At 51.8% G+C, this 25,237-nt stretch overlaps 1 protein-coding gene across 5 annotated transcripts in view; it reads right to left on the reverse strand.

Annotated features, from left to right (window-relative positions):
• The window catches only part of PLEKHF1 (pleckstrin homology and FYVE domain containing 1), a 37,664-nt gene that overhangs the window by 10,741 nt on the left and 1,686 nt on the right, over positions 1 to 25,237 (reverse strand). The window contains exons 1-2 of one of the 5 annotated variants that reach the window (XR_009256229.1): positions 14,147 to 14,278; positions 5,786 to 6,862 (exon numbers count right to left, since the gene is read on the reverse strand). Coding sequence is in view for 4 of the 5 variants with exons in the window: in XM_058709325.1 (XP_058565308.1) it covers positions 6,000 to 6,845 (846 nt within the window). In the remaining variant the exon portion in view is untranslated. Of the gene's footprint in view, positions 1 to 5,208; positions 6,863 to 14,146; positions 14,279 to 14,424; positions 14,564 to 14,812; positions 14,834 to 25,237 lie in introns of those variants that run through there. The other 4 variants (XM_058709325.1, XM_058709324.1, XM_058709322.1 and 1 more) reach the window with 4 other exon arrangements.

The raw sequence follows: 25,237 nt of genomic DNA on the forward strand, positions 1-25,237 counted from the left end.
GGCTGAGAGGGGAGGAAGGTGTGTGTGTGTGCACGTGTGTGCACAGGGCTCCCTCTCTGCTGGGATAAAGACTATCTTGTGGGGTCTGGCCTATGCCCCTCTGTGGTCTTGCCTGAACTACTCCCCCCAGGGCCCTAAAGGAGCTCCTTCAGTGCCCCCCGTGCACCACAGGCTCCCTCAGTTTGGGCCTGGCTTGCCTGGAAAGGTACAAGAGTGGGGGGACAGGAAAGGGAAGGGTCAGGAGACCCCCCAGTGTCTGTCTCAAAGGCCTGGGTGCGGGCACCAGTGGAGACAGGATTAGCTGGTTAGGGGAAGCCGGTGGAGTCAGTTTCAGACACAGGGGCTCTGAGGTCCCGGTGACCCCAGCATCTTGCCATCATCCTCCATGAGCTAGGGGAAGTCTCAAGGCCACCTTCAAAGAAAGGCATCTGCAGAACTCTGCCAAGAATATGAGGGCTGTAGGTGAATGGTGAATGAGTGGTCCCCATGCCCTCAAGCAGCCTGGACTCCAAGGCCAGCTTTGGTGGGCACAGGTCTACTCAGACACCTCGTGACAGGTGGAGGGTGGGAGCCACAGCAGAGGCTGCAGGTGCTCTGGGAGCACGGATGGGACAGTCAATGCTGCCCTGGGACAACCAGGAAGGCTGCAGAGCAGAGGTGGCAGCAGCACTGGGGTCCACAGGGAGGCCCAAATTCACAGACAAAGGCAGATGCTGGGTTCAGAGTCGGCAAAGTCAGAGAAGAGAAGCCTGGGGTCTGGCTCTGTTGGGTTTGGTGACGCAGAATTCCTCCTGTGGCTCATGGACCCAGCCCCAACATCTGAAATCCCGGCACAGGTCTCTGAACCTGCTCAGGGTTAAGGCAGAGCATACGCGTCGAGGGGGTGGGCCCCTTCGTGGGCTCCCTCCCCTCAGACATGGGAGCCTGGGTGCAGAGACAGGCAGGAAGACAGCCCAGAGCCTCCTGGTGCCAGGTGTGAAAAGCCCGACTCAGAGGCGGCCTCTCCCCTGCCCACAGCCCTCAGGAGGGTTACTTCCTGCAAGGCCGGGTCAGAGGCAGGCCAGCAGAAATGGCTGCCTCAGTTTGCAAGAATGGCATACGAGCTCCAGGATCCTGGCTGAGAACTGGGTCAGCCTTGCAGTCACTCCTAGTCTGCCCGGTAGCCGAGTCCAGCAGTGGCCCTGATGTCCCCTGCATCCTCTTTCTAGCTGAGTCCTCAAGAACAGGCTGAGGCAGGGGAGAGGCCCGGCCAGCTGAAATCCTCTGATGCCAGCCTGAATGATGTCCCCCTGCAAACTCGTCTTAACATCACGTCTGCAGAAAGCTCTGCCTGGAAGGGGGTGGAAAGGAACTTCCTGCCCCTGCTGACAGGGCAAAGGTCAGTGTTTGGGGGGAAGTGCTGGTCCCCAACCCTCCAGAAAGAGGCCAGGGCCAAAAATTCTCATCCAGCACCTTGACTGGAGGCTCCAGAGGTGAGGCTCAATGAGCATTTCATTATCATCCCTTCTGCCCCATTTCTTACTTGATTCATTTATTTAACCAACAAATGTTCAGTGCCAGGGACAGGAGGGCAGTTAATAAAACGACCCAGAGTTCCAGTCCTAATGGAGATTACCATCCTTTCTGATAAAGTCATGACTTCCTTGAGGCTCAACCAAACACCACCTTCTCCAGGAAGCCCTCCCTGATCACACAGCTGTTCTGGGAGCTCTGGCTCCTGGCTTTGTCTATCCTTCTCTCAGGACTCAGGCCACATCCCCTTCAGACTCAGGATGGCCTTATGTAACCTGGCTCTGCCTTCCTGAGACTGATGCTGATAGATGGCTTACTGAGAGACGGCTCTCAGAAAGTGGCACATGCTGTCACCACCAGCACCAGTACCACTGCCTCCACCATCATCAAGGAGGGATAAGATTCCTCTGGTCCTGTCAACCCCCTGCCTGACTCCCTGCTTCTGGCAATTGCGCCCAGCACCCATACAGGTTGGGCCCTATTTAAGAAGACTCAGCACCTAAAAATCCCAATAGTCAAAACTTCCAGGGAGGGGTCACTGGCTTACTGCCCGCAGAGGCCTCCCTCAGTATCCTCAGAGTCCTTCGGGAGCGCCGCATCCCTGCCCAGGGGCAGGTCAAACTCTAAAGGGCCTGCCTGTCAGTCAGTCCCCAAATGCCATGAGGTCACTGCTGAGACTCCACTTTCCACCTGGAGCGACTTCTGTCAGGGCTGATGCCACAAGGGCGCTTCAGGCAATGCTAAGGTGGTGGGGGGCTCCAGTGCCCCTCATAGGCGTAGGCGTGGTCCTCAGAACCTCCCCTGGCCCATCTCCATCTCCCAGGAGGAGGGGCAAGAGAGGCCCCTCCCCGGGCTGAAGGATCAGCCTCTGGCAGGCAGGAGTCCATGCGCAGCTGGGAGGAAGGATTCCCAGGCGGTAGACGGGAGCATTTGGCTGGCAGGACAGCCAATTCCCGTGCCCTTGCCAGGCCTTGTAAGCGAAGCCCAGGAGACAGTGAAGGCTAGGACATAGGCCCAGCAGACCCAGTCCTGCAGCCAGACCTCAAGCTTCATTCTGGGGAAAGGGAACATTGTGAAGAGCAGAGGCATCGATTCAGCCTGAGGACTCCTGACCTCCTGCATGTGTGGGGGTGGAGTGGTAGCCAAGGGCGAGGGTCAGTTGTGCGGCCTTGGCTTGGGGCAACTCCAGAGCTTTTCAGGATCACACCTGTTGGGGAGGCAGGTGAGAGAATGCAGAACCCAGCAGCCTGGTGGACAGCGAGCCCCTTTTCAGAACAGCCTGGGGCGGGGGTGGCTGGAGGCAGGGCCTGGCCTGACCCTTGACCCAATCCAGGCTGACAAGGTTGTCTCTGGAGGGGAGCAGACATAAAAGAGTGAGAGATGGGGTCTCTCGAGGCATCCCCTTCTCTTCTTGGGCCCAGATCTTCTTTTCTGAGAGGCCCTGCTTCCTCCCAACACATTCCCCTTTGTGCTTTAGTGGCCAGGGGCACTGGTCATCACTCGACCTCACACACTAGCCCAGGGCAAAGTTAAGCCCATGGCATTTATTTAGCTTCCTAGTACACCATCTGCAGTCATCTAGAACATCTTGTAGAATAGGGGAGGGGCCAGCTTTTTAGGAAGAGATGGAGACAGCCAAGGCCAGCTGTCTGCCACCTACCACCACAGGCAGATGAGGCCTCAGTGGAGCCTAGTTCCTTGTCTCAGGGATCCTAGGGGTCTGGGGGGCTATACAGCCCCTCTCTCTGCCTCAGCCATCTGCACACAGCTGTCAGGGCAAGCTTTTGAAAGCCAAGAGCAGACGTGCTGCCCTGCTGAAGGTCCCAGTGGCTCTCGGCACATCTGAGCTGGTTCCGCCACCTCTCTGGCCTCAATCCAGCCATGCTGATCCAGAATACATGGACTCCTCTCCTCCTCAGGGCCTTTGCACTTGTCATTCCCTCTGACTGGAACACCATCTCCCCAGATGGCATTGCTGACTCTCCCACCAATCACAGGGAGCTTGCCTCTGTGGTGTGCTGCCCTCCACCTGCCCACTATGTCATACCTCAGTCCCTGTCCCATCACAGCACATACTAGGACCTACAGCACCAGCTTCTGTGCCTGTCTCCTCCGCCAGAGGAGAAACCTTACGAGTGGGGACCTTATGTTACTCACAGCTGTGTCCTCAGCACCTGGCATGGCACAGAGCAATGAATCTGCATGAATGAAAGCCCTCCAAAGGTTGCTGGCCACTCGAGCCTTTGGGTCCTTATAGGCTGTACCTAACACCTTGGGGCTCAAGGAAGCAGCCACCCTCTCCCAGTCCTGGGTAGGGGGAGATACAAGGAGAGCAGGTCTAAGGGTCCCAGGTTGAGGGACAAGGCACCACTTGCCCAGCCCTGGTGAGGAAGTCATGGACCTTGGTTACCTGCCCTGCATGCCTGGGTCTTGTGCTCTGTGCCCCCGTGTCAGGCACCTGTAGAGAAGGCTGGCAGTGCCCAGGATCCATTGCAGGCATGCTTCCTGTCCAAGTGAATGCTGCCCCTGCTGCTTCTACTCCCCTCTACCAGGCAAGGGAGGCTCCAGGAGAGTGCGGCTGTGATCGAGAGGCCAGTGGCTGGAGCTGGGCACTCCCCCCAACCCCAGCACCAGCTCTGGGGTGAAGGGATGGGGCTGCCTGGCCTGGCTGTGAGAGGGTATCTGATCTGTCTTCAGGAAGTTGTCTCTCATCCTGTGATGTGTCCTGCCCTGAGCCCTCCGCCCAGGCAGAACCAACCTGGACCAGTTTGTGTGCCTCAGGGAGACCAAGGGCTTGAAAACCAACACGTTCTCACCTCTGACCCTCTCCCACCTGCTCCCTCTGCCTGCACAGAAAGGCCATAGGCAGGCCCCGGTGCCTCACACTTTACATCTTCTATCCTCCCTCACTGGGCTGGAGGCTTGCCGTCCCTGGGATCCAGCGACCTGCCAAATCAGAGGTGGCATTCTAACCAGACCCTCAGGATTCTATTTGCATGTGAGGATTTGAGAACTGGCAGAGGGCAATTCTTCACCTAGGGCCTGGAGCCCAGATAATGGGGTTGAGACCTCCGATCCTGGCCAGAGCCCACTGTGCCATGAGGGCTAGGGGAGGCTTTCCTTCCCCCAGAGTCACTACTTCTAGCTGACAGTGATCTTCCCCTCTTCTGCCACAGGGCAGAAGCAAATGCAGGAGACCATCAAAGGACCCATGACCCTATGGCCAGCTGCAGGCCAGGCATCAGGAGGCTGGCCTTCAAGCTCCAGTCCCAACACACTCGCTCTGAGTAAGGCCAGTCGCTGCACTTGGGGCTCTCCCACTCAGTGACACGACCCCCAGGAGCAGGCCAGGCAGGAGGCCGCATGGGAAAGCTTTGAGCCTGGAAGGCCCAGGCAGAGCTGGACAAGTGGCTCCGTGTTTACTCGCTGTCCATCCACTTAGATGACTCACACCAAGTGAGCAGGGCTACGGGTGCTGGGCCATGGTTAGAGTACCCAGATGGATGGCGAGGTTTCCTTGGGAACCAGCCAAGAACACATCCACGTGGTGTGAATGTCTGACCCCACTATGCTGCCAGTGTTCCCAGGAACACCCAGCGTGGTATACAATTGTTGACGTCTGCCACCCAGCATGGTTTCAGCCCCTCACGAGCCATGTCTGAAGCAAAATCCTCCTGAACTTTTTGACCACGCAAGTCCATAAATGTTCTTTTTATTGTTAAATCAGTCTGGGTAGGGTTTCTGTCACTTGCAGTGAAGAGTCCTAACAGAAAACGCTGCCTTCCCCAGCCACAGGGAGAGAGGAGGGCTTGACTGACTGAGAGGCATCAGACTCTTGGACAGCTGGACAGAGGTGAGATGGGGCCAAAGGCCTGGGCAGACTGCCCTGGACCCCCAGGAGTCAGGCTGCACCAAGCCTGGTGGGTACTCGGAGCATGGCTCTCTTGCCTGGCTCAAGGTGAGCCCACATGCCTGGCCTGACAAGGCCCAGCCACCCAGGCCAGTGGGCCTCAGCAAGATGCACGGGCAGACGGTGGTTTCTAGGGCTCCCAGTCTTCCCTGGGGGTGTGCTTGTCCCAGGGCCAGGTGCTGTGGTGCACGTCCTCAGAGAACAGGGGACCTCGCGCCAGTCCTACCTTCCCTCTGGTCCTGACAGGTACCCGGGGTTGTCTAGTTCAAGGGGTCATCTGGGGCTACAGCTCATAGGGCTGAGAAATAAATTTGTTCCCAAGAGGCCGAAGTGTTTGGGTTTGCTAACTGGAAAGAGAATTACCTGAAGTGGAGCAGAAGGCTGCCAACGTCCAGCCCAAAGGCACTGGGGGCCGAGAGAGAAAGAGCCATTCCCACTGCGCCTGCCACCCACGGGGCAGGGTCCCGGGGGCTGCTGGGCAGTCTGGGAACTCTGTTCTCTCAGGAGCACGGGCAATGGAGTCTGACTGGATGCAGAAGGGACCCGGGAGGCCCTCCCGCACAGCTGCAGATTCGGGTCAGCTGTGGAAGGACGACCAGGAGACGCCGGAGGCGTAGAACTCCACGCGGCTGGGCCAGTCGCCGTCCCCACTGCCCTCCTTGTCCTCGTCAGAGTCATCATCGTCCCCGCTGGATGCTCCGCAGATGGCCCCGGCCAGGTAGGCCGGCTGCCGGGGGGACCCCACGCTCTGCTCCTCCTCCTCCTCCTCCTCCTTCCGCTTCTGGGCGGCCAGCTCGCGGTAGCAGAGGCTGCAGACGCGCAGGGGCTTGGGCGACAGGCGCGGCAGGAGGAAGCGCTCTCGGGAGCACTCGGCACAGACCACGAAGCCACACTTGCGGCAGTGGTGGCGCCGCGTGAGGGCCGAGAAGCGCGTCTGCGTGCAGCGCATGCAGATGTCCGTGGCCTTGTCGGGGATCCAGGGCGCCGCGTGCTCCGTGCTGGGCTGGCGGCCCGTGGCCAGCAGCTGCCGCCGCACGCACTCCTCGATGTGGCTGATCCACTCCTGGCGCTCCGTGGTGGAGGCGGCCGACACCACGAAGGACTTCTTGGCCGTCTTGATCATCCAGCGGTTCTTGGCCTGCAGGGTCTCGGGCAGCGGCTCCAGCGTCACCTCCTCCAGCGGAATGATGTGCTGGCTGCGGTACTTGCGCTTGTTGAGCACAATGCTGCCGTACACCAGGATGTCATTGAAGAGGAAGAAGATGCGCGGTTTGGCCTTCTTGCGGCACTCCTTGGTCAGCACGCCCTCGCCCAGCAGCACCCGGCCTGGCAGGGCCAGGGGCTGCCCGGATGCCCCGAAGCAGCTCTCGACCGCGGCGATGCGCTGGCTGTTGATCTCCGTGTTGGCCAGGTAATCCACCATCTTCTCTGGCAGCCTGGCTGTGGGAGGAGCAGCAGGTGAGGGAGGCATCAGCTTGCCCGGCACAGCTGGGGGTAGGCAGGGAGCGGGAGGTGGGGGGGGGGGGAGTGGTGGTGGGACCACACTGCCCACCCCGCCAACTCACTGAACCCACCCAGCCAGACCAGCCACTCATTACCCTACTGCGACCCAGAGGGCCTAGACAGCCACCCAACCAAACAAACTCGGTGTCCCAGAAGCCAACTCTTAGCTATGGAGAGATGAAGGGGGATTCCCCCGTGAGGGGCATGAGGAAGTCGGCTGGGGATGGGACGTGTGGCTGCGCCAGGCTACCACTGTGGGCAGTAGGGGCTCGATTCCCTGGGGAGCCTTGGGATACAGGGTAGAACGCGTCTCAGCGCTGACCACCCCAGTTGAGCCCCAACTCCCATCAGGGGCTTCCAGGGGCACCGAGGACCTGGCACGTTGGGCCTGCCCCAGGTGGAAGGGCACAGGTGCATGTACCAGGACACCAAGTGCCAGGCCACGGGGGTCTGCATACCTAACCCACCAGTGACTCCCCCATCCATCAAGCCAAACCATCACAGACCTGCAACCCACTCACTCAGCCTGTGAGCTCAGTGGTCACCACTGCCATCATCGCAGGTACCATGTGCTGAGTGCTTTCTGCACGTCAAGCATGAATATCTTATTTAATCCTCACAACAATCCTAGGAGGTAGAATCCCGCATTGACAGGAGGGAAAGTGAGGCTCTGTGAGTAAGTAGGGGGCCCAGAGCTTGTACCCCGGGAGACAGTGCCTTCCTCCGTGGAGTGTGAGGCCCACTCTGTCCTCCCCTGCCAAGCACAAAATGTCAGTGGCCCAGGTCTCATGCAGGCCCCCTGTGCTCTGTCCACACATATTCCCCTGAGCCTGCAGACTCATGGCTTTGAAGACCACCCAAACACTACTGACTCCCCAGGTCAAGCCTCCAGTCCTGGTTTCTCTCTGAGCTGTGGGTGTCCACCTGCTCACGTGATTTCTCACCCGCTCATCTGAGAAAAGGTCCTCGAATTCAACATGCCCAACACAAACCCAGCTTTTTCCTCCAGCTTTTCTTCTTTTCCATAAACAGAACCATTCACCCAAATCTAGGACTCATCCTTGAATTTCCTCTTTCCTGTACCTCCAACATTCAGCCCATAAGCAAGCTCCGCCATTTTTCTCTCTCACACTGAGCCAGAGGCTGCCTGCTTCTCACCACACAGCTACCCCGTTGAATCTGCAGCAAGGCGCTATCATGCCTGCCTGAGATAGGCTCTCCCATGCTGGCTCCCTCCTGTGACCTCTCAGCTCTTATTTCCCTTCAGAAAGGGTCTCTGACAACCCCAGCTCAGGTAGCTTCTCCCCAGACCCAGGACAAGGTTGGCAAACTATGGCCTAAGGGCCAAGTCTGGCCCATGGCCTGTTTTTGTACATAAAGTTTTATTGGAACATGGTCACTCTCATTCATTTACAATTGTCTGTGGCTGCTGTCATGCTGCAAAGGCAGGCATGACTAGTGGTGACAGAGACTATAGGCCGTAAGGCCTAAAATATTTACTCTCTGGCCCTTTACAGAAAAAGTTTGCTGACCCTTTCTCGAAGATGTTACGCTGTTTTGTTTTGTTTTGTTTTGTTTTTACAGGATTTATTAGGACTTTATATTTTCCTGTCTATCTATCACTTGCTTATGTGTTTTCTATTTTCCTCACTCAGTTGTAAGCTGCATGAGAGTAGGAGCCTTTTCTTGTTTGCTACAGTATCCCCAGTGCTTGGAACAGTGCTAAGTGTTTTGTAAGTCGCTAGTGAACGAAGGGACCTTTCCGAAGCTCCCAGACACCCACCGTGCATGAGTTAGCTCTTACTTCTGAAGAGGAAGCAGGTAACAGCTGATGTCACTGCCAGCACCATGTGTACAGGCACACACAGCATGACCCTGGCCAAGCTGATCACACATGTGGTATTTCTGGGTCACCACAGTGTAGTTCTATATGTCAGACTGCTCGTGGGAAGCTAGAGCAGGGCCCCGTATGGGGGTCGGACACACTGCACAAGAGGGGTGCTCGGCCCCCTGAGTCACATACCACGTGCCCCCTTCAGACCACAAGGCATCCTGAGAAGCTCTGCCCACACCACCTTACGAAAGAACAACTATTTTTAGGTTGCTAATCTTGGCTGTGTGTTGCAAACCTAGCTGATTATTGGTGACAGCCTGGGGCTCTCCTGCCAGGACTGATTACTGGGTCCCTGCTGTGGATAGCCTGGCAAAATTCCAGAGGCCACCCTCCAAGCCCTTGGGCTGCATGCTGGGACCCTGGGATGGGCTGGATGATGGCTGCACCGGAAGAGCTCAGAGCTCCGTAGAAAGAGACCACCAAATGCAGTGAATGTAGTGCCTGCGGTGGAGACAAGAGAGATGTCTAGCAGCAGGGGAACAGCAGCAGGGGAACGGGTCCAATAGCCAGGTCCGCTCGTACAAGGGAATACTGTCGGCTGTAACTATGACCCAGCCAATCTATGTGGGCCAACATCAAACGGTGAGTGGAAAAAGCAACCTGCTGACTGGTGTGTGACACTATATAGGCAGACATCACACAGCATTTCAAAAGTGTTCAAGATCTAGATCTCTGAATAAAGATGGACAGGATGGAACTTCACACTCATGAGGGTGGCTTCTATTTAAAAAAAAAAAAAAAAAGCCCCGAAACCCCAGGCAATAACAAGTGTTGGCAAGGATGCAGAGAAGTTGAAACCCTGGCACACTGTTGCTGGAAATATAAGTTGGTGGAGCACTAAGGAAAAGAGGATGGAGGTTCTTCGAGAAATTAAAAATAGAAATACCATATGATCCAGGAATCCCATTCCTGGGTGTACAGCAGAACAACTGAAAGCAGGGTCTCCAAGTGGTATTCACAATAGTCAAGATGTAGAAGTGTCCATCGATGGGTGGACAAAATGTGCAACAGAAGCCTGTTCTGCCACAGAAAGGAAGGAAATCCTGCTATAACATGGATGAACCTTGGAGACATTTATGCTCAGTGAAATAAGCCAGTCACAAATATACAGCATGGCTCCACTTACACGAGGCACTTCCAAGTAGTAAAATTCATAGAGACACAAAGTAGAAAAGTGGTTGCCCAGGGTTGTTATTTAATGGGTGTAGAGTTTGTTTTGCAAGATGAAAAGAATCCTGGAGATGTTTCACAACAATGGAAATGCACTTAATTCCACTGAACTGTACACTTAAAAATGTCGAGGTTTAAAAAAAAAAATGATAAACCCAAACCAAAGTCAGCAGAAAGTGGCCTGGGGAAGGGTGGCCTGGATGTGACCAGGAATGGGGGGGATCAAGTTGGACTGCACCTTAACCTATGATATTTTCTTTCTTTTATTTAGAAAAAGCAGCAGCAATGTGATAAAATCACAATACCAGCCAGTTCTGAGAAGTGGGAAGATGAGCTTCTTTTTCTTTCTCTAAATGTAAGGTCCTCAAAAAGAAAAGAGGTCAGGACAGTGTCTGCTCCAGGAGCTCTGAGCTTACTGGCTGGGAGCTCTGGCCTGCAGTGCATGCAGTGGGTCACCAGGTGGGGCCTCCCCTGACCACACAGCGTCAGGGTCCAGGGACACAGGAGATGCCAGGAGCCCTGAGCAAAGAGTGCTACCTGTTTCCTCCAAGCACACCTGTGTGTCAGGCTTCCTGGCAGAACTGGACGAAAACCCAATCTTACCACCACAGACTGAGGCTTAACACGTTTGGCAGCTGAAGCAGACAGACTTTGTGCCGGGACAGAAGATAGCAGATGGCCCCCACCTGGCTCTGTGGGGTTTGGTGAGCTCTAAGGGGCCAGCCTGCCCAGGTCCCCACTCTGACCTGGCGCTACCCAGGTGGGAGGCATGGAGGAAGTGAAGGGCAGCACCCAGGGAGGGGAGAGGTTCAGGCAGGGGAGGGCCTACAACTCTGTCTCCTCGTCCCTTGTAGGGGCACCAGGATGCCCCATGCAAGACTCCCATACTGCTTGTCCCCAGCCGATGATCTATAGACCCTCTCCAGGCCCTTATGGCCCCTGTTCAGCTGCTGGCAGCAAAATGTGGCCCAGGAAGTGTGGGGGTGTTTGTGAAAGGGATTTGGGCCCTGAGCTGATCCCACACACTGACTGGGGCATCCAGAAGGCTCACATGCCCTTCTCCTCCATGAGCCTATAGTGGGTCCCAGGTTGGGTGAGGGGCTGGGCAGACAACATTCTCCTGGGGTTCTCTCCATATCTGCCCTCCCTTCCCACAACTGTAATGTCACACCTTGGTTTGACATGGCCTGGACATTTTTCTTGGTAAATATGGCAGCTCTTCACCCAAGCAGATGGGGAATCCTTCTTTTTACCGTTCTCACCAAAGAAGTGAATCTCTCTCCTTTAGGACAGGGGAGGGGAGAGCTGACCCCATTCCTCTTGGGACTAGCCTGCCTCCGGACAGCCTCTGGCATTGGGATAGTGCCTGTGCGGCCTCCGCTGTGGTACCCAGCACCCAGGGTGCTGACAGAGGGGGGACATTCCTGGAGGGTTGGTCAGTATCTGACAGCAGGGAAATTAATAGACCTGGTTTTGTTGTTGTTGTTTGCTTGTTTGTTTGTTTGTTTGTTTTTGGAAGGTTTGGGAGGGTGCCAGGCTCCTGGGCTGGCCCTCTTGAACACAAGTGATCCCACCACCTGAGCTGGGCTGAAGGTGCTCAGTGAGCACCGGGGTCTGGGGAACCATGCTCCAAGTGTTGCTGGATGGCCAGGGTTCTGTGCATGATGGACAAGGTGTCTGTCAAACCTACCTCAAGTCTGACCCATTGCCAGCTTTTCTAAATAAAAGTCATTGGAACATGACAACAGAGGCTGGTTGCAAAGCCTAAAATATTTACATTTGGCCCTTTATAGAAAAAGTTTGCAGACCCCTGATCTATACTACCCCATACTATCAAATGCATAATACAACTCCTCCAGGGATGCACCTGACACGGGGCTGTGTCCTGAGGGAACTTGTTCTCTCCTCTCTTCCACTCAGAAACAGCCTTTGTGTTTTGAGAGAGATGTCTGGGGCCCCACCCTGGGAACCCTGGAAAACAGGACCTAGGAGGGACACCAGCTCCACCCTTCTGTTAGAGTTACAGTTGGGGACACTGCTTATAAGAGAGGGAGGAACCTGGCCAAGATCACAGAGAGGGGGAATAAGGATACTAGCCCCTTGGACTATCCTTTGGCTTCTGACTGGGGCCAGGCTGATTCATCACCAGCTCCTCTTCCCTCCAGCCCCAACCAGGCCCATTGGGCTTCCACACCTGCTTGATTTCACCTTCCAAATATTTACTGTAAGTCTGACCATGTGCCAGACACAGTCCTACTGTGTTTTGCACCAGGTTTCAGCAAGGAACTAGGGACAAGTCCTCCAGTAACAGACTTCCTGGTGGGGCAGCCAGACTAGTAAGTAAATCAACAGGTAATTTCTGACTGTGAGTGCTAAGTGCCATGAAGAAAAAGACAGAGGATCTGCCTGGCACAGCAGGGGTGGGGTGGGGGTGAGGCAAGGTCTGGTGAGGAAGTAACCTGGCACCAACCTTAATACTGTGAAAGAGTCAGTCATGCAAAGGCTAAGGAAAGAATGTTCTGGGCCTTGGGAATAGCTCGAGAATCTGACCCATGGAGGCTGTAGAGGACGGAGAGAGAGGTAAGACATAAGGTCAAAGGGACGAGCAGAAGCCAGTCCTGAAGGTCCAGAGGCCAAAATGAGGGTCTGAGTTTTTCTCCAAGTACACTGAGGAGAGTGCCATGATCCAAATGTCCTCTCCTTCCAGAGGGGGCCACCCCTCAGCCTTGTCCAGCCCTGTGCTTCCCCGAGGCCCTTCTCCATGAAAAAAATAGTAATAAGGAAAATAAACCAGAGGCACCATTAACTAAGAGCTTACAGCTCACCACGTACAAAAGTAAGCACATTATAAGTATTATCTCACTTAATCCTCACAAAAGCCCCACTGGGGAAAGTATCACCTCCATCATCAAAATTACTGCTCAACGGCTCAGCTCCAAAAATAACCATGAGCTGCGGAAGGCTGTTGTTGACCGAAGACAGAACCAGAAATCCTGAAGTCCAGAGCGCAGGGCTCCTCTCCAAATGCCTGATCCCCTGCGTACACTCCAGCTCCAACCCAGGGATCCCTTGGGGGTGGTGTAGGCAGGTCCCTTAAGCTCAGCTGGACTGCCTCACCTCCTGTCTTGGGGCTGACGGGTGCAGGGACACAGGCTGAAGTTAGAGTCATCTCTTGGCCAGCACAGACCCCAGTGGAAATTATGTGCCCAGGAACACCCCAGTACTAAGTGGAAACTGTGTGCCAAGAATTACCCCAGCAAGGATAGTCCCCTCCTTGCTGGCTTTTGACCCTCTGGGGTGAGATAACAGCTTTGCTCAAATTGCAAATGATATTTTCCTTGGACTGTGGAGATAAAGTTTCAGAGTGACTCTGAACCTTGGAACCTTTAGAACCTTCATTTTCCCACCTGCAAAGAGGGCTGATGACACCACTCCCCTGCCTAACTCTTCCGTGTTCAGGGAGACAGAGTGAGGGAAAGAGATTCCAGTTCATTCCAGGTTGGGACTATCTCTATGGGCCTGCCTCGGTGACTTCCTCTGTGAAATGGGAGATTAAGCCCCGCCATTTCCTTTGACAACTCCTGCCAAAAGTCACAAATTCCAACGCTTCGGGGTTCAGATTGTTCCTCAGTGAGAGAGGCCAGAGAGGACCTAGGCCACTTGGAAAACACTGCCACCTCCCCCACCCCCACCTCCCCAGTCCACTGGGGCAGTTGTCTTGGTCCACTTGTGCAGACCCCGAAAACCGGGACCAAGAAGTGAGACCACGACGATGGCGTCAGGCCAGGTCTCTCAGAACCATCACGGGAAAACTGGCGTGCAGAGATCCCTGTCACCCAGGGGGCAGATCCGGGGGCGCCTCCGTCGCCCGTCGTGCATTCCCGGGGATCTTGCTTTGATTGCCCAGCTCTCTTACCTGCGCTCACCCCTCTCTCCCTGGAGCTCCTGGAGCCTCCACCCCGCGTCCAGCACCCCCAACCAGCAGTAAGCGCCCTTCTCCGCTCCTCTGCTCGGGTCAGAGTCCGAGATGGCCCTGGCTGCGCTCCCGCCCGGCCAGAGCCCCGGAGCCACCTGGACAGGGTGGCCCGGGGAGACTGGAGGCGGCGGGCACACTGCTCGCCTGCTCCGCGCGCCCCGGCCAGCCCGGGGGCACTTACCTCCTCCGTCTGGTCCCCGCGCGCCTGCACCCTGCCCAGCGCCCGTCTGCGAGCCCGCTCCCCGGCGCTGCTTTCCGCTCCGGGTCTGGGCGCCCCTGCCCCTTCCCGCGGCCTGCGCTACGGCCGGCCCACTCCAGTCAGACACGCCCCCCACCGCGGCTCCGCCAATCGGAGCTCGGGAGCGCGGGCGGGGGCGGAGCCTGGACGCCCCACACTCAGAGCCCAAGTGCGGAGGAAGTGTGCGCGGGCGGGGTATCCCAAGTTAGAATCGGCCGGACCTGCATGAAATTACTTTTCGGAATCTCTCAGGGCTGGTTCTCCAGTCTAAATCCCCCAGTCGCCTGCCACCAGTTTCCCCTGCCGAACGCAACACCGCAGCTCCGCACCCTAGCTGCTCGCATCCCGCTGTGGACGCGTCTTCGCTGCGGGCCCTCGAACAGTGGGGGGAGGAAGGGAGGCGGTGGAATTATTGTGCCGTGTGCTGCCTCTGGCTGGCTTCCCTGCTGCTAGCTGACACAGTCATCTGCTCTCAGCCACCGGAAATTAATAATCATAATATTAAAAATCAGCAGCATTTAATCTGTTTTAAATTTTAAACTCTTTTTATAGTGGAAACTTGCAAACATACATTGATTGAGTCCAGTTTAATGGGATCCAGGTACTCACCACCCGCTCCAACATTTCCAGCAGGGACCTCCCCACCCAGGCCATCGCGTGCCTTCTAGGACCCTGGACTGAAATTCCCAGCCTCACCACTCCAGGAGGTCTGTCCCAGACTTCCTCTGGTACCCTCCCTGCACTTCCATCTCACACTGGCTTCTTCCTGTTCCTCAAAACCCCAAGACTGTTCCCACCGCCAAGGCTGTTAGACCACTTCTGGGCCTTTGTGCTTCCCTTGCCTCCAGATATTCTCATGGCTGCATTTTTGGCATTCAAGTCTCAGCTCAAACTGCCATGTCCTCAGAGGCTTCCCTGGCCGCCCAGAGCAGCTTCCTGCCTCCACTCCATCACCCTCAACTACCTCACCCAGTTTTATTACTTTGTAAAGTATTTCTCCAGCCCGAAGGCATCTTATTAGATCACTTGTTTACCTGTTCATGGCTGGTCTCCCTCACCTAGGCTGAGCCTCATGGGCTGGACTATACTCCTCTCATTCATTCCTTTGTCTCCAGAGCTGAGATCAGAATTCAGCACTTAGTAGAAACACAGTAAATGTCTGTGGGTCAGATGCAGTTTGTCTTGCCAAATAGGGCAGACCCTGGGCACTTGGGAGAGGAGCTGGCTCAGGCCCATGCAGGATCTGCGGGCCAGGACCGAGGCAAGAGACAGCAGCAGGAGCCAGAGTGGATCTCTGCCTGGAGGCTGGAGCTCGGAGGCAGGAGCTGAGTGGCGGTGACCTGGTGACCTGCTCTCCTGGGTGGTGTGGGCGGAGCCTGTGAGGTGAGAATGTGCCTCTCCAAGCCCAAGAGGAGTGAGGCCAGGACTTGGACTAAGAAAGGAAGGGGATGAGGCAGGGGAGGAGAAGGGACGGAGAGGCCTGGAGAAAGAAGAGGGTGGAGGTGGTAGGCAAGTGAGGGGGCCACCGATTGTGGCCTTGGAGAGCCCACATCCCCACCTCTATCACCTTCTCTGCTATTACCTCCTCAACAAAGACAGTGTTTACTGAGCATCTGACAGAAGCTATGGCCTCATAAACGTACTTAAACTTATAAAATGCATTGCCAACATTTCATATTGAGAGATTTCATATAAAAATCAGGATTTTGACCTTCTAAATCAGAGGATTTGAAAACACTGGTCCCCCATCTCACTGTGGAACTGTCCCCTTTAGATTGCGCACATGACCCCATTCACTACAGTCCCCACCTCTCTCTGTGGTTCCCCTCTTGCCCTACTTTACCCATTTATGTGCCTCCGGTTGAATAAGCACTTGAACTGATGAGTTCTGGTGGTATAGCCAGGCCTCCATACAGTACAGAGGAGGAGACAAGGCCCACCCACCAGAGGCTGACTTATAACCAGAGAGGTCGGTTGGGACTTTGAGACACTGGAAAATGCCATCCCAAATGTATGCACTGCTGGTTGCCAGGGGGTAGTGGTGCTGGAGGGGGACTTCGAGCAGAACCTTCAAGGCCAGGTTCCATGAGTGCTTCAGCACCAGGTCCCCCACATCCTAGCAAGAGGGGCCTCTTGGGGAAGATAGGCCCTGCCTGGCGTGAGGTAGCCATGGGAAGGGAGCTGGATAGCCTTTGAAGGCAGGGCTTTCTGGTTTGAGACAGCGCCCTGGCACCCAGCACTATGCCTGGCATGGAGCACGTGTCCAGGAAGGGACGCCTTTCCCTGGTTCTACAAAACCAGAGGGAGGAGGCACACCCCGTAGGTCCTGCGGCTGGGAGACCCCAGCTAGCCTTGTCACAGTGCTGGTCCAGGGCCCACTGGGGCCTCAGTCTCCTGGTCTGGCCTTCCTTCTAGCACTGACATTGTGTGGATTTGGGTGGAGCTCTGGGAAATCCCCTGGAGGTGGCACAGACTCTGACCAGCTAGTCGTCCACCCCTTCCCAACTGGGACCAGCTGTGGGTGGAGAGGACCTGGGTGGAGGGCTGTGCTCCTCCAAATACGAGGAAAAACTCGTGACTCAGGGAAAGGCAGAAGTTGACTCAGCCAAGCCACAAGCTGTGGAAAAAATGAGGTCTCCCTGAGGCTTTTTTTGCTCCTCGGGTAAGAAGCCCTTTCTGAGGGAAAGCTGGCTTCCAGACTTCAGGAACCAGGCCTTCAGGAAACTGCCAAGGCTTATGATTTTCAAGCTAGCAGTTCCGGCAATCACCTCAGTGGAAAACACCAGGCATTTATCTTGGATCTTCTTCTCAAGTTTGTCTAAGTGCCAAGCACTGTGTGCTAAATACTTCATACTTCATATTCTCTTATCTGTCCTTAGGCTGGACCTGTCATTCCCCACTTTGAGCCTAAGAAAGTGAGGCAGACACAAAGCATTTAGGGCAAAGTATCAAGACCAACAGAAATGCTGCAGCAAGAGAGGGAAGCAAATGGGGCTAAGTATTAACAGGTGAGGTCTCTAAGTCAGAGGTTGGCAGGCTTTTTCTGTACAGTCAAATAGTAAATATTTTAGTCTCTGTGAGCCAGGATCCCTGGCTGCCGTTCAGCTCTGCTGTTGCACAGTGAGAGCAGCCCTGGATGGTGCTCAGGCCCGTGGGCAAACTTGACCTAGGGACCCTAACGTTTGCTGTCCTATCAGGTTATGAAACATTATTCTCCTTTTGATTTTCTTTAAAAAAACTTTTTTAATGTTTATTTTTGAGAGAGAGAGTGCTAGCAAGCACAAGCTGGAGAGGGGCAGAGAGAGAGAGGGAGACAGAGGATCTGAAGCGGGCGCTGTGCTGAGAGTAGAGAGCCCATGTGGGGCTCGAACTCAAGAACCGGAGATCATGACCCAAGCTGAGGTGGATGCTCAAGCTACTGAGCCATGCAGGTGCCCTTCTCTTTTTGATTTTCTTTTTAGCTACTTAAAAATATAAAAGCTCACAGGTCATGCAAAAACAGGCCACAGACTGGAGTTTGCTGACCCCTGACTTACAGATGTTCATCATACCTTTCTTCTTATGGTTTGAAAATATTCAAACCAGTGGGGCACCTGGGTGGCTCAGTCTGTTCAGCTCAGGTCATAATCTCACAGTTCGTGGGTTTGAGCCTTACATCAGGCTCTGGGCTGATAGCTGGGAACCTGGAGCCTGCTTTGGGTTCTGTGTCTCCCTCTCACTCTCCCTCTCTCTCTCTCTCTCTCAATCTCTGCCCACCACCCCCCCCCCAACTTGTGCTCTCCCTCTGTCTCAAAATCAAAGAAAGAAACATTAAAAAAAAAAGAAAATATTCAAAACCATAAGTTGAGAAAACAAGAAAAAAAAGGAAACAGTGGTTGTCCTACTTACAATGGGCAGGTCATGAACTTGACTTCAAATTGGTTTGATTCCCATGATTCTGCATGCTGCTTTCTTTATTAGTAATACACATAATGCACCCAAGGCAGAGTCTCAAAGCCGTGGAAATGTGGGACATTTGGGAAAGATTTCTATTTGAATGGTTATGGAGATTGATTTTAAAGGAGGTGATCTTGAGAGGTTTGGAAACTGATTTCACAAGAAAATCTCTCCAGATTGCTGGATTTAGGATTGCTGAAGTATTGGATTTGAAACCACAAAAGAGCGGTGGCTTCCCGTCCGCCACACCCCTGCCTCTGCAGCGTCAATATTTATCCCTTTCTGTGTGTGTGTTTGCCCAGGTTTGACAAGTCTGCACGTCCTTATGTTTGCGAGCATTATTGTGCCTGCTTCCCATCCTGCGTGTTCCCATGAGGCTCTGACCAGGCCAAAGGCGAAAACGAGAAAAATGAGAAGAGAAACATAATCCCTTGAAAAATGCTTCAGGTGGATAAAATAAACGCTGCATCTAAAGACAACATTCAGAATGATCTAGACACACCTAGTTCCTAGAATAGGGTAAAGCAAGAGGCCTCTGACAGCACTAGTTTGACAAAGTTACCTCTGGGTCATTTATTCATTCAGCAAACAGTCATTGGACACTGTGCCATTGCCAAGCAGTGGAGCCAGAGATGGACGCAGCACTGCCTTTGCCCTTGGGAGACTCAGAGCTGAGCAGGGGGCAGACCTGTGAAAACATCTATCCATGAGGAGCGAGAACGCTCACCCAGGGCAGAGGACAGAGGTCATCTCAGGTGAGAACTGTCATAGTTGGATAACACAGCTTGGAGCACAGTTTTGGCACCAAAAAGTCAGCCTTTGGGGCCTTACTGGCAAAGAACTCTTCATCTGCTGCATTTAAGGCAAGAATGGGAATTTTAGGGAAGGAACTTGCAAGCTAGAGAGAGACAAGGGCCCAGCATGTGGTGTGGGGGAGGGCCAGGGGAGGCTTTCCAGCTGAGAAGTGGGGCTGGGTCAACCAGGAAAGACTTCAAAGGATGGGGATGGCTTATATTGCACTTGAATTACTTGCTGAGCTGCCTGAGATGCCCCACATTTTTGGCCATTCCCCTTTGAAGCTTCATGAAATCCATAACTTTGCTGCTGGGAATGCAAATCGTTATATCCAACTTGTATGGTGGGCAATGTGGCGACATCTATCACACTGAGAAAGGCACAGATCCTTTTGTCCAGCTGATCCACTCCCAGAAATTTATTCTTACACATTATTGTGTGTTTGCAGAAGGATATATGCTCATATTTATTCATTGCAGCTTTGCTTATGGTAGGGAAATAATGGGCTGGCCCAAATATCCATCAACAGGGGGCTAGTTAAGTAAATTATGGCACATCCATACAATGGCAGGGCTTACCACAGGCAAAGGGAAGAAGGCAGGTCCGTATGTCCTGATGTGGAAGAATTTCCAAGATCTGTTGAGCAAAAAAAGTAAGGTGCAAAAAAGTGTGTGTGTGTGTGTGTGTGTGTGTGTGTGACCTCCTGCGTGTGTGTGAAAATTATTGCTGGCAGAATTCACGAGAAACTGGTCAGAGTGGTTGCCTCTGGAAGGGCAAATGGGTGGCATGGACCCATGGGAGGGGGACTCACATTTTATACCCTTGTTTGGTTCCCTCCCACATTGGAAAGATGCACCTGTGTAACCAGCAGATATTGTGGAAATGACAGTGTGTGACTTGCTCTCTTGGATCACTCGCTGTCCCTAGTCATGAGGATGGCCAAGCAGCCATGTGGAGAAGCCGTGCCGTGAGAGACTGAGGCCTTCCTGCCAACACCAGCACCAGCTTGCCAGCCACGTGAGGGATTGTCCAGTCCCTGGGAAGCCCTGAGGTGGCTGCAGCCTAGAATGACACTTTAACTGCAACCTTCTGAATGACCTTGAGGCATAACCATCCAGGGAAGCCCCTCCCTAACTCCTGACCCGCAGAAACTACATGAGATACTAAACGTTTATTATTTCAAGCCACCCAATTTTGAGATAATTTGTTATGCAGCAACAGATCACTTATACATCTTTTTATTTCTTCTAGACTTTGTACCTTTTGCATTTGTGCATATCCAAATAGTGGTGATTGATGATAATAATCATAATCATAACCTAGTACACACCATGGACTCTGCGTGCAATAATTCAGGAATGTTACCACTGGTGGATATGGGGTGAAGCGGCGGAAAGCAGTGCAGGGCAATGATCCCTGGACTAAGTAGGGCTCCCCATGAGTGGTCAAAGAAGAAGATGAGGAGCCTGACTTCCACGTGTGTGTGTGCGGGGGGGGGGGGGTGGGGAGGGTGGTACCTGTGCAGGGCACAAACAGCCCTTAGGTGCAAAGGTTTCATACTAGCTGCCTGCAGGTTCACAGGCCCTTTCCGTTTGGTCAGCACACTGAATGTTAAAATCTGAACTTGATACCCACCAGAATTGCTAAAATTATAGATGGTGACAATGTCAAGTGTCGGCAAAGATATAGAGCAAGTGTGTTCTGGAGGGAGTATAAATTGATATAACCACTTTGGAAAACCATCTGGCAGAGTCTACTGAGCTCAACATAGGCCGTCCCATGGCCTAGAAATGCTGCTCCTAAGTGTATATCCAAGAGAAATGAGGGCATGTGTCCACCAAAGTAAATGTGTAAGAATGTTAGAAAAAATGTTATTTATAATAGCAAATTAAACGAAGCCAAGGAGGGGTTCATTGAAATCTCTGATCTCTAACCAATCAGCCAGGAGCACAGGGGACAGCCTGTACTTGTGCCTGATGTCTGCAGTGGGAAGGGTGGTCTTGTGGGACTGAGCTCTCACACTGTGGGATCTGATGCTGAAGGGTCATGGTGGACTGCTTTTCTCAATTCACTCCTTCCATGCCAAGGCCCTACTTCCTGTGGGCTGTTCCCAGCCAATGTCTGTGTGTGCAGGGTGCTCGTACTGGTCCGTGCCTGTGAGATGTGGGACCCTGGGCAATGTCTTAGTTGGGGCTGACCTAACGGGTTATAGACAGGGGAGCTTAAACAGTAAAAATTGATTTCTGACCCTCCTGGAGGCTGGAAGTCTGAGATTGGGCACGAGCACAGTTAGCCTCTGGTGAGGCTTCTAAGTTGTAGATGGTCTTTTCCTTGTGTCCTCACACGAGAGAGAGAGAGAGAGAGAGAGAGAGAGAGAGAGAGAGAGAGAGAAAGCTCGCTCGCTTTCTGGCCTCTTCTCATAAGGGCCGGAAGCCCATTCCCGAGGGCCCCGCCCTTGTGGCCTGTGTACCTCCCGGAGGGCCAAATCCCATCCCACTGGGATTAGGTTGCCACATAGGAATTTTAGAGGGGACACACTCAGTTCCCCACAGGCGGCCTTGGCTCAGAGATTCCCCACTGGCCTGGCCCACGCTCTCCTGGAACTGCTCTGCGGTTTGACACTCTCTACCCAGCTCTTCCCACTCCCTCTCTTTCCAGGTGTCCCAGGGCAGAGTAGCCCACAGGCTCTCCCCACCTTTTCTGGAAACTCTTCTTTATCCTTCACCGGTCTTCTCTCTAGTTCATGTGCTTGCATGTCTGCTCTTGCCCCCCTGTCTGCTTCCTGGAAGGATGTACGGGTGGTACTCCCAGCACCTGAGACCCCAGTCTCCAGAGGTCCTGCCTCTGCTCTGCCCTCCCTTTACCCCCTGTTTCCCAAACCCTCAGCCCTCTCCTCCTTTCCTGCTGAGGTGACTGAAGAGCTTTGATTCATCCACTCTTCACATCTTAGGGAAGTTTTCTATTTCTTGTTTTAATTAAAAACTAAGAAAAAAAATTTTTTTAGTTTTTAATTAATTTATTTCTTAATGTTTATTTTTGAGAGAGAGAGAGAGAGAGAGGGGCAGAAAGAGAGGGAGACACAGAATCTGAATCAGGCTCCAGGCTCTGAGCTGTCAGCCCAGAGCCCAATGCAGGGCTTGAGCCCATGAGCCATGAGATCATGACCTGAGCTGAAGTTGGACACTCAACCAACTGAGCCACCCAGGTGCCTCTTTATTTATTTACTTTTTAGTTTTAATATTATTTTTAATTGAGATATTGTTGACATTGAACATTAGTTTAATTTCAGGTATACAATAGAGTGATTCCATATTTGTATATATTGTGATCACCACAATAAGTCCTGCTTGTTTATTTTTGCTTTTGTTGCCTTTGCTTTTCGTGTCAGAAACAAAAAATCATCAGTAAGACTGATGTCAAGGAACTTAGCACCTGTGTCCTTCTGGGACTTTGGTGGTTTTAGGTCTCATGTTCAAGTCCTTAAGGCATTTTGAGTTAATTTTTATACATAGTGTAAGGTAGTGGTCCAGCTTCATTCTTTTGCATGTGGCTGTCTGGTTTGCCTACGTCATTTATTAAAGAGACTGTCTTTTCCTCATTGCATGTTCGCAGCTCCTTTGTTGTAAATTAATTGGTCATATATGTGTGGGTTTATTGCTGCACTCTCGATTCTGTTCCACTTACCTGTGTGTCTGTTTTTTATGCCAATACCATACTCCTTTGATGACTATAGTATTGTATAGTTTGAGATGCGGGAGTGTGATGCCCAGGCTTTGTTCTTCTTTCTCGAGATTGCGTTGGCCAATGGAAGTTTTCTTGAAACAGAAAACTCATCATCTCTTCCATGATGCATTCTACTCCTATTTCTTGAGACAAACTCCAGCAGCATCTTCAAAAAATGCTTCATCAAACCTCCCTGCTTAGACTCCATAAAGAGGATGAGGAAGGACAGTGTTTTTAACAAATGGTGCTGGAATAACTAGATGTCCATATGTAAAAAAATGAACCTCCAGGTAGATCTCATGTTTTATACAAAAATGTACTAACGATGGATTGGTGACCTAAATGTAAGACATCCAAGTATAATAGTTTTAGAGGAAAACATTGGGAAAAACCTTTGGGCTTGGGTCAAGCAAAGAGTCCTTAGATAGACACCAAAAGCATGATCCAGAAAGGAAAAAAAAAAAGGAAAAATTGGACTTTATCAAAATTAAGCTTTTGTTCTGTGAGATACACTTTTAAAAGAAAAAAGCCACAGGCTAGGGGCATATATTTGCAAATCACATACCTGACAAACAGATATATATTCAGAATATGTAAAGAATTCCCAAATATGAACAAAAAGGAAATAAACTGTTCAATTTAAAAATGGTCAAAATATTCCAGTAGGTGATTTACCAAAGAAGATATATGGATGGCAAGTAAGCACGTAGGAAACAATCAATATCATTAGACATTAGGGAAATGCAAATTAAAATTATAATGAGATACCACTGCACACCTATTTGAATGGCTATAGAAACCAAACCAAAACAAAAAGTGATAATACCAGGTGCTGGTGAGGATGTAGATCAACTGAGACTCTCACACACTGCAAAATGGTACAACCATTTGAGAAATGGTTGGACAATGTCTGAAGAAGCTGAACATACTCTCACCATATGGCCCAGAAACCTCACTTGTACTTACTCAGGGGAAATAAAGACTTTTGTTCACACCAAACCTGTTCACAAATGCATATAACAGCTTTATTCATAAAAACCAAAAATTGGAAACGGTCCAAATGTCCTTCAAGCGCTGAATGGATGAACAAAGTGCGGTATATTCATACAGTGAAATGAAAAGGAACTCAGTCCTAATAAGGAACAAACCACTACAGACCCAGTAACAAGGATGGAGCTCAAATGCGTTAAGTTAGAAGAATCCCAGACTCAGAAGTTCCGTACTGAATGTTCCAATTTAAATGGCATTCTGAAAAGGTGAAACTGTAAGATGGAAAACATACCAGCATCGTTTCAGGTCAAGTGTGGGGTTACTACACAGGAGCAAAATGAGGGTAATTTTGGGGTGATGGAAATGCTGGTGTATTCTGCTCGTGCTAATGGTTCCACAGCACACATTCGCCAAAACACGTGGAACTGTACACTAAAAGAATGTGGATTTTACAAGTGAAAACAGATACATAGTTACATAGTCTGTAATTTAGAATCTCCTAGCACGTAGAGTATTTCCTACATTTGTTCTTCACATGGTTGTCAATTACACTGGAATTTGTGTGTGTTTCAAAAGCTTAATGTATTAGATTTAAGAAAAATGGCAAAGTCTGAGAGTTGGGGTTTGGTGGCTATCTAGGTAGGAAAGAAAATCATGCTGGAATAGACACTTGTCCAAAGAAGACATCCAGATGGCTAACAGACACGTGAAAAAATGCTCCACATCATGCATCATCAGGGACATAAATATCAAAACCACAATGAGATACCACCTCACGCCTGTCAGAATGGCTAACATTAACAACTCAGGCAACAACAGATATTGGTAAGGATGTGGAGAAAGAGGAACCCTTTTGCGCTGCTGGTGGGAATGCAAACTGGTGCAGCCACTCTGGAAAACAGTATGGAGGTTCCTCAAAAAATTAAAAATACAACTACCCTATGACCCAGCAACTGTACTACTAGGTATTTATCCAAGGGATACAGGTGTGCTGTTTCAAAGGGGCACATGCACCCCAATGTTTATAGCAGCACTATCAACACTAACCAAAGTATGGAAAGAACCCAATGTCCACCGATGGATGAATGGATAAAGAAGACGTGGCGTATATATATACAATGGAGTATTACTCAGCAATAAAAAAGAATGAGATCTTGCCATTTGCAACTACGTGGATGGAACTAGAGAGTATTAGGCTAAGTGAAATTAGAGAAAGACAAATATATGAGTTCACTCATACGTAGAATTTAAGATACAAAGCAGATGAACATAAGGGAAGGGAAGCAAAAATAATATAAAAACAGGGAGGGGGACAAAACAGAAGAAGCTCTTAAATATAGAGAACAAACTGAGGGGTGCTGGAGGGGTTGTGGGTGGACAGATGAGCTAAATGACCAAGAGGCATTAAGGAAGACACTTGTTCAGATGAGCCCTGGGTGTTATATGTGGAGATGAATCACTGCTTTCTATTCTGAAATCATTATTGCACTGTATGCTGACTAACTTGGATGTAGATTTAAAAAATAAAATAAAAAATAATTACTTTAAACTAAAAAAAAAAAAAGAAGAAAATCATGCTGGAAAACTTGC

The sequence above is a fragment of the Neofelis nebulosa genome, chromosome 17 (assembly GCF_028018385.1).
Source record: "Neofelis nebulosa isolate mNeoNeb1 chromosome 17, mNeoNeb1.pri, whole genome shotgun sequence".
NCBI classification, from domain to species: Eukaryota; Metazoa; Chordata; class Mammalia; order Carnivora; family Felidae; genus Neofelis; species Neofelis nebulosa.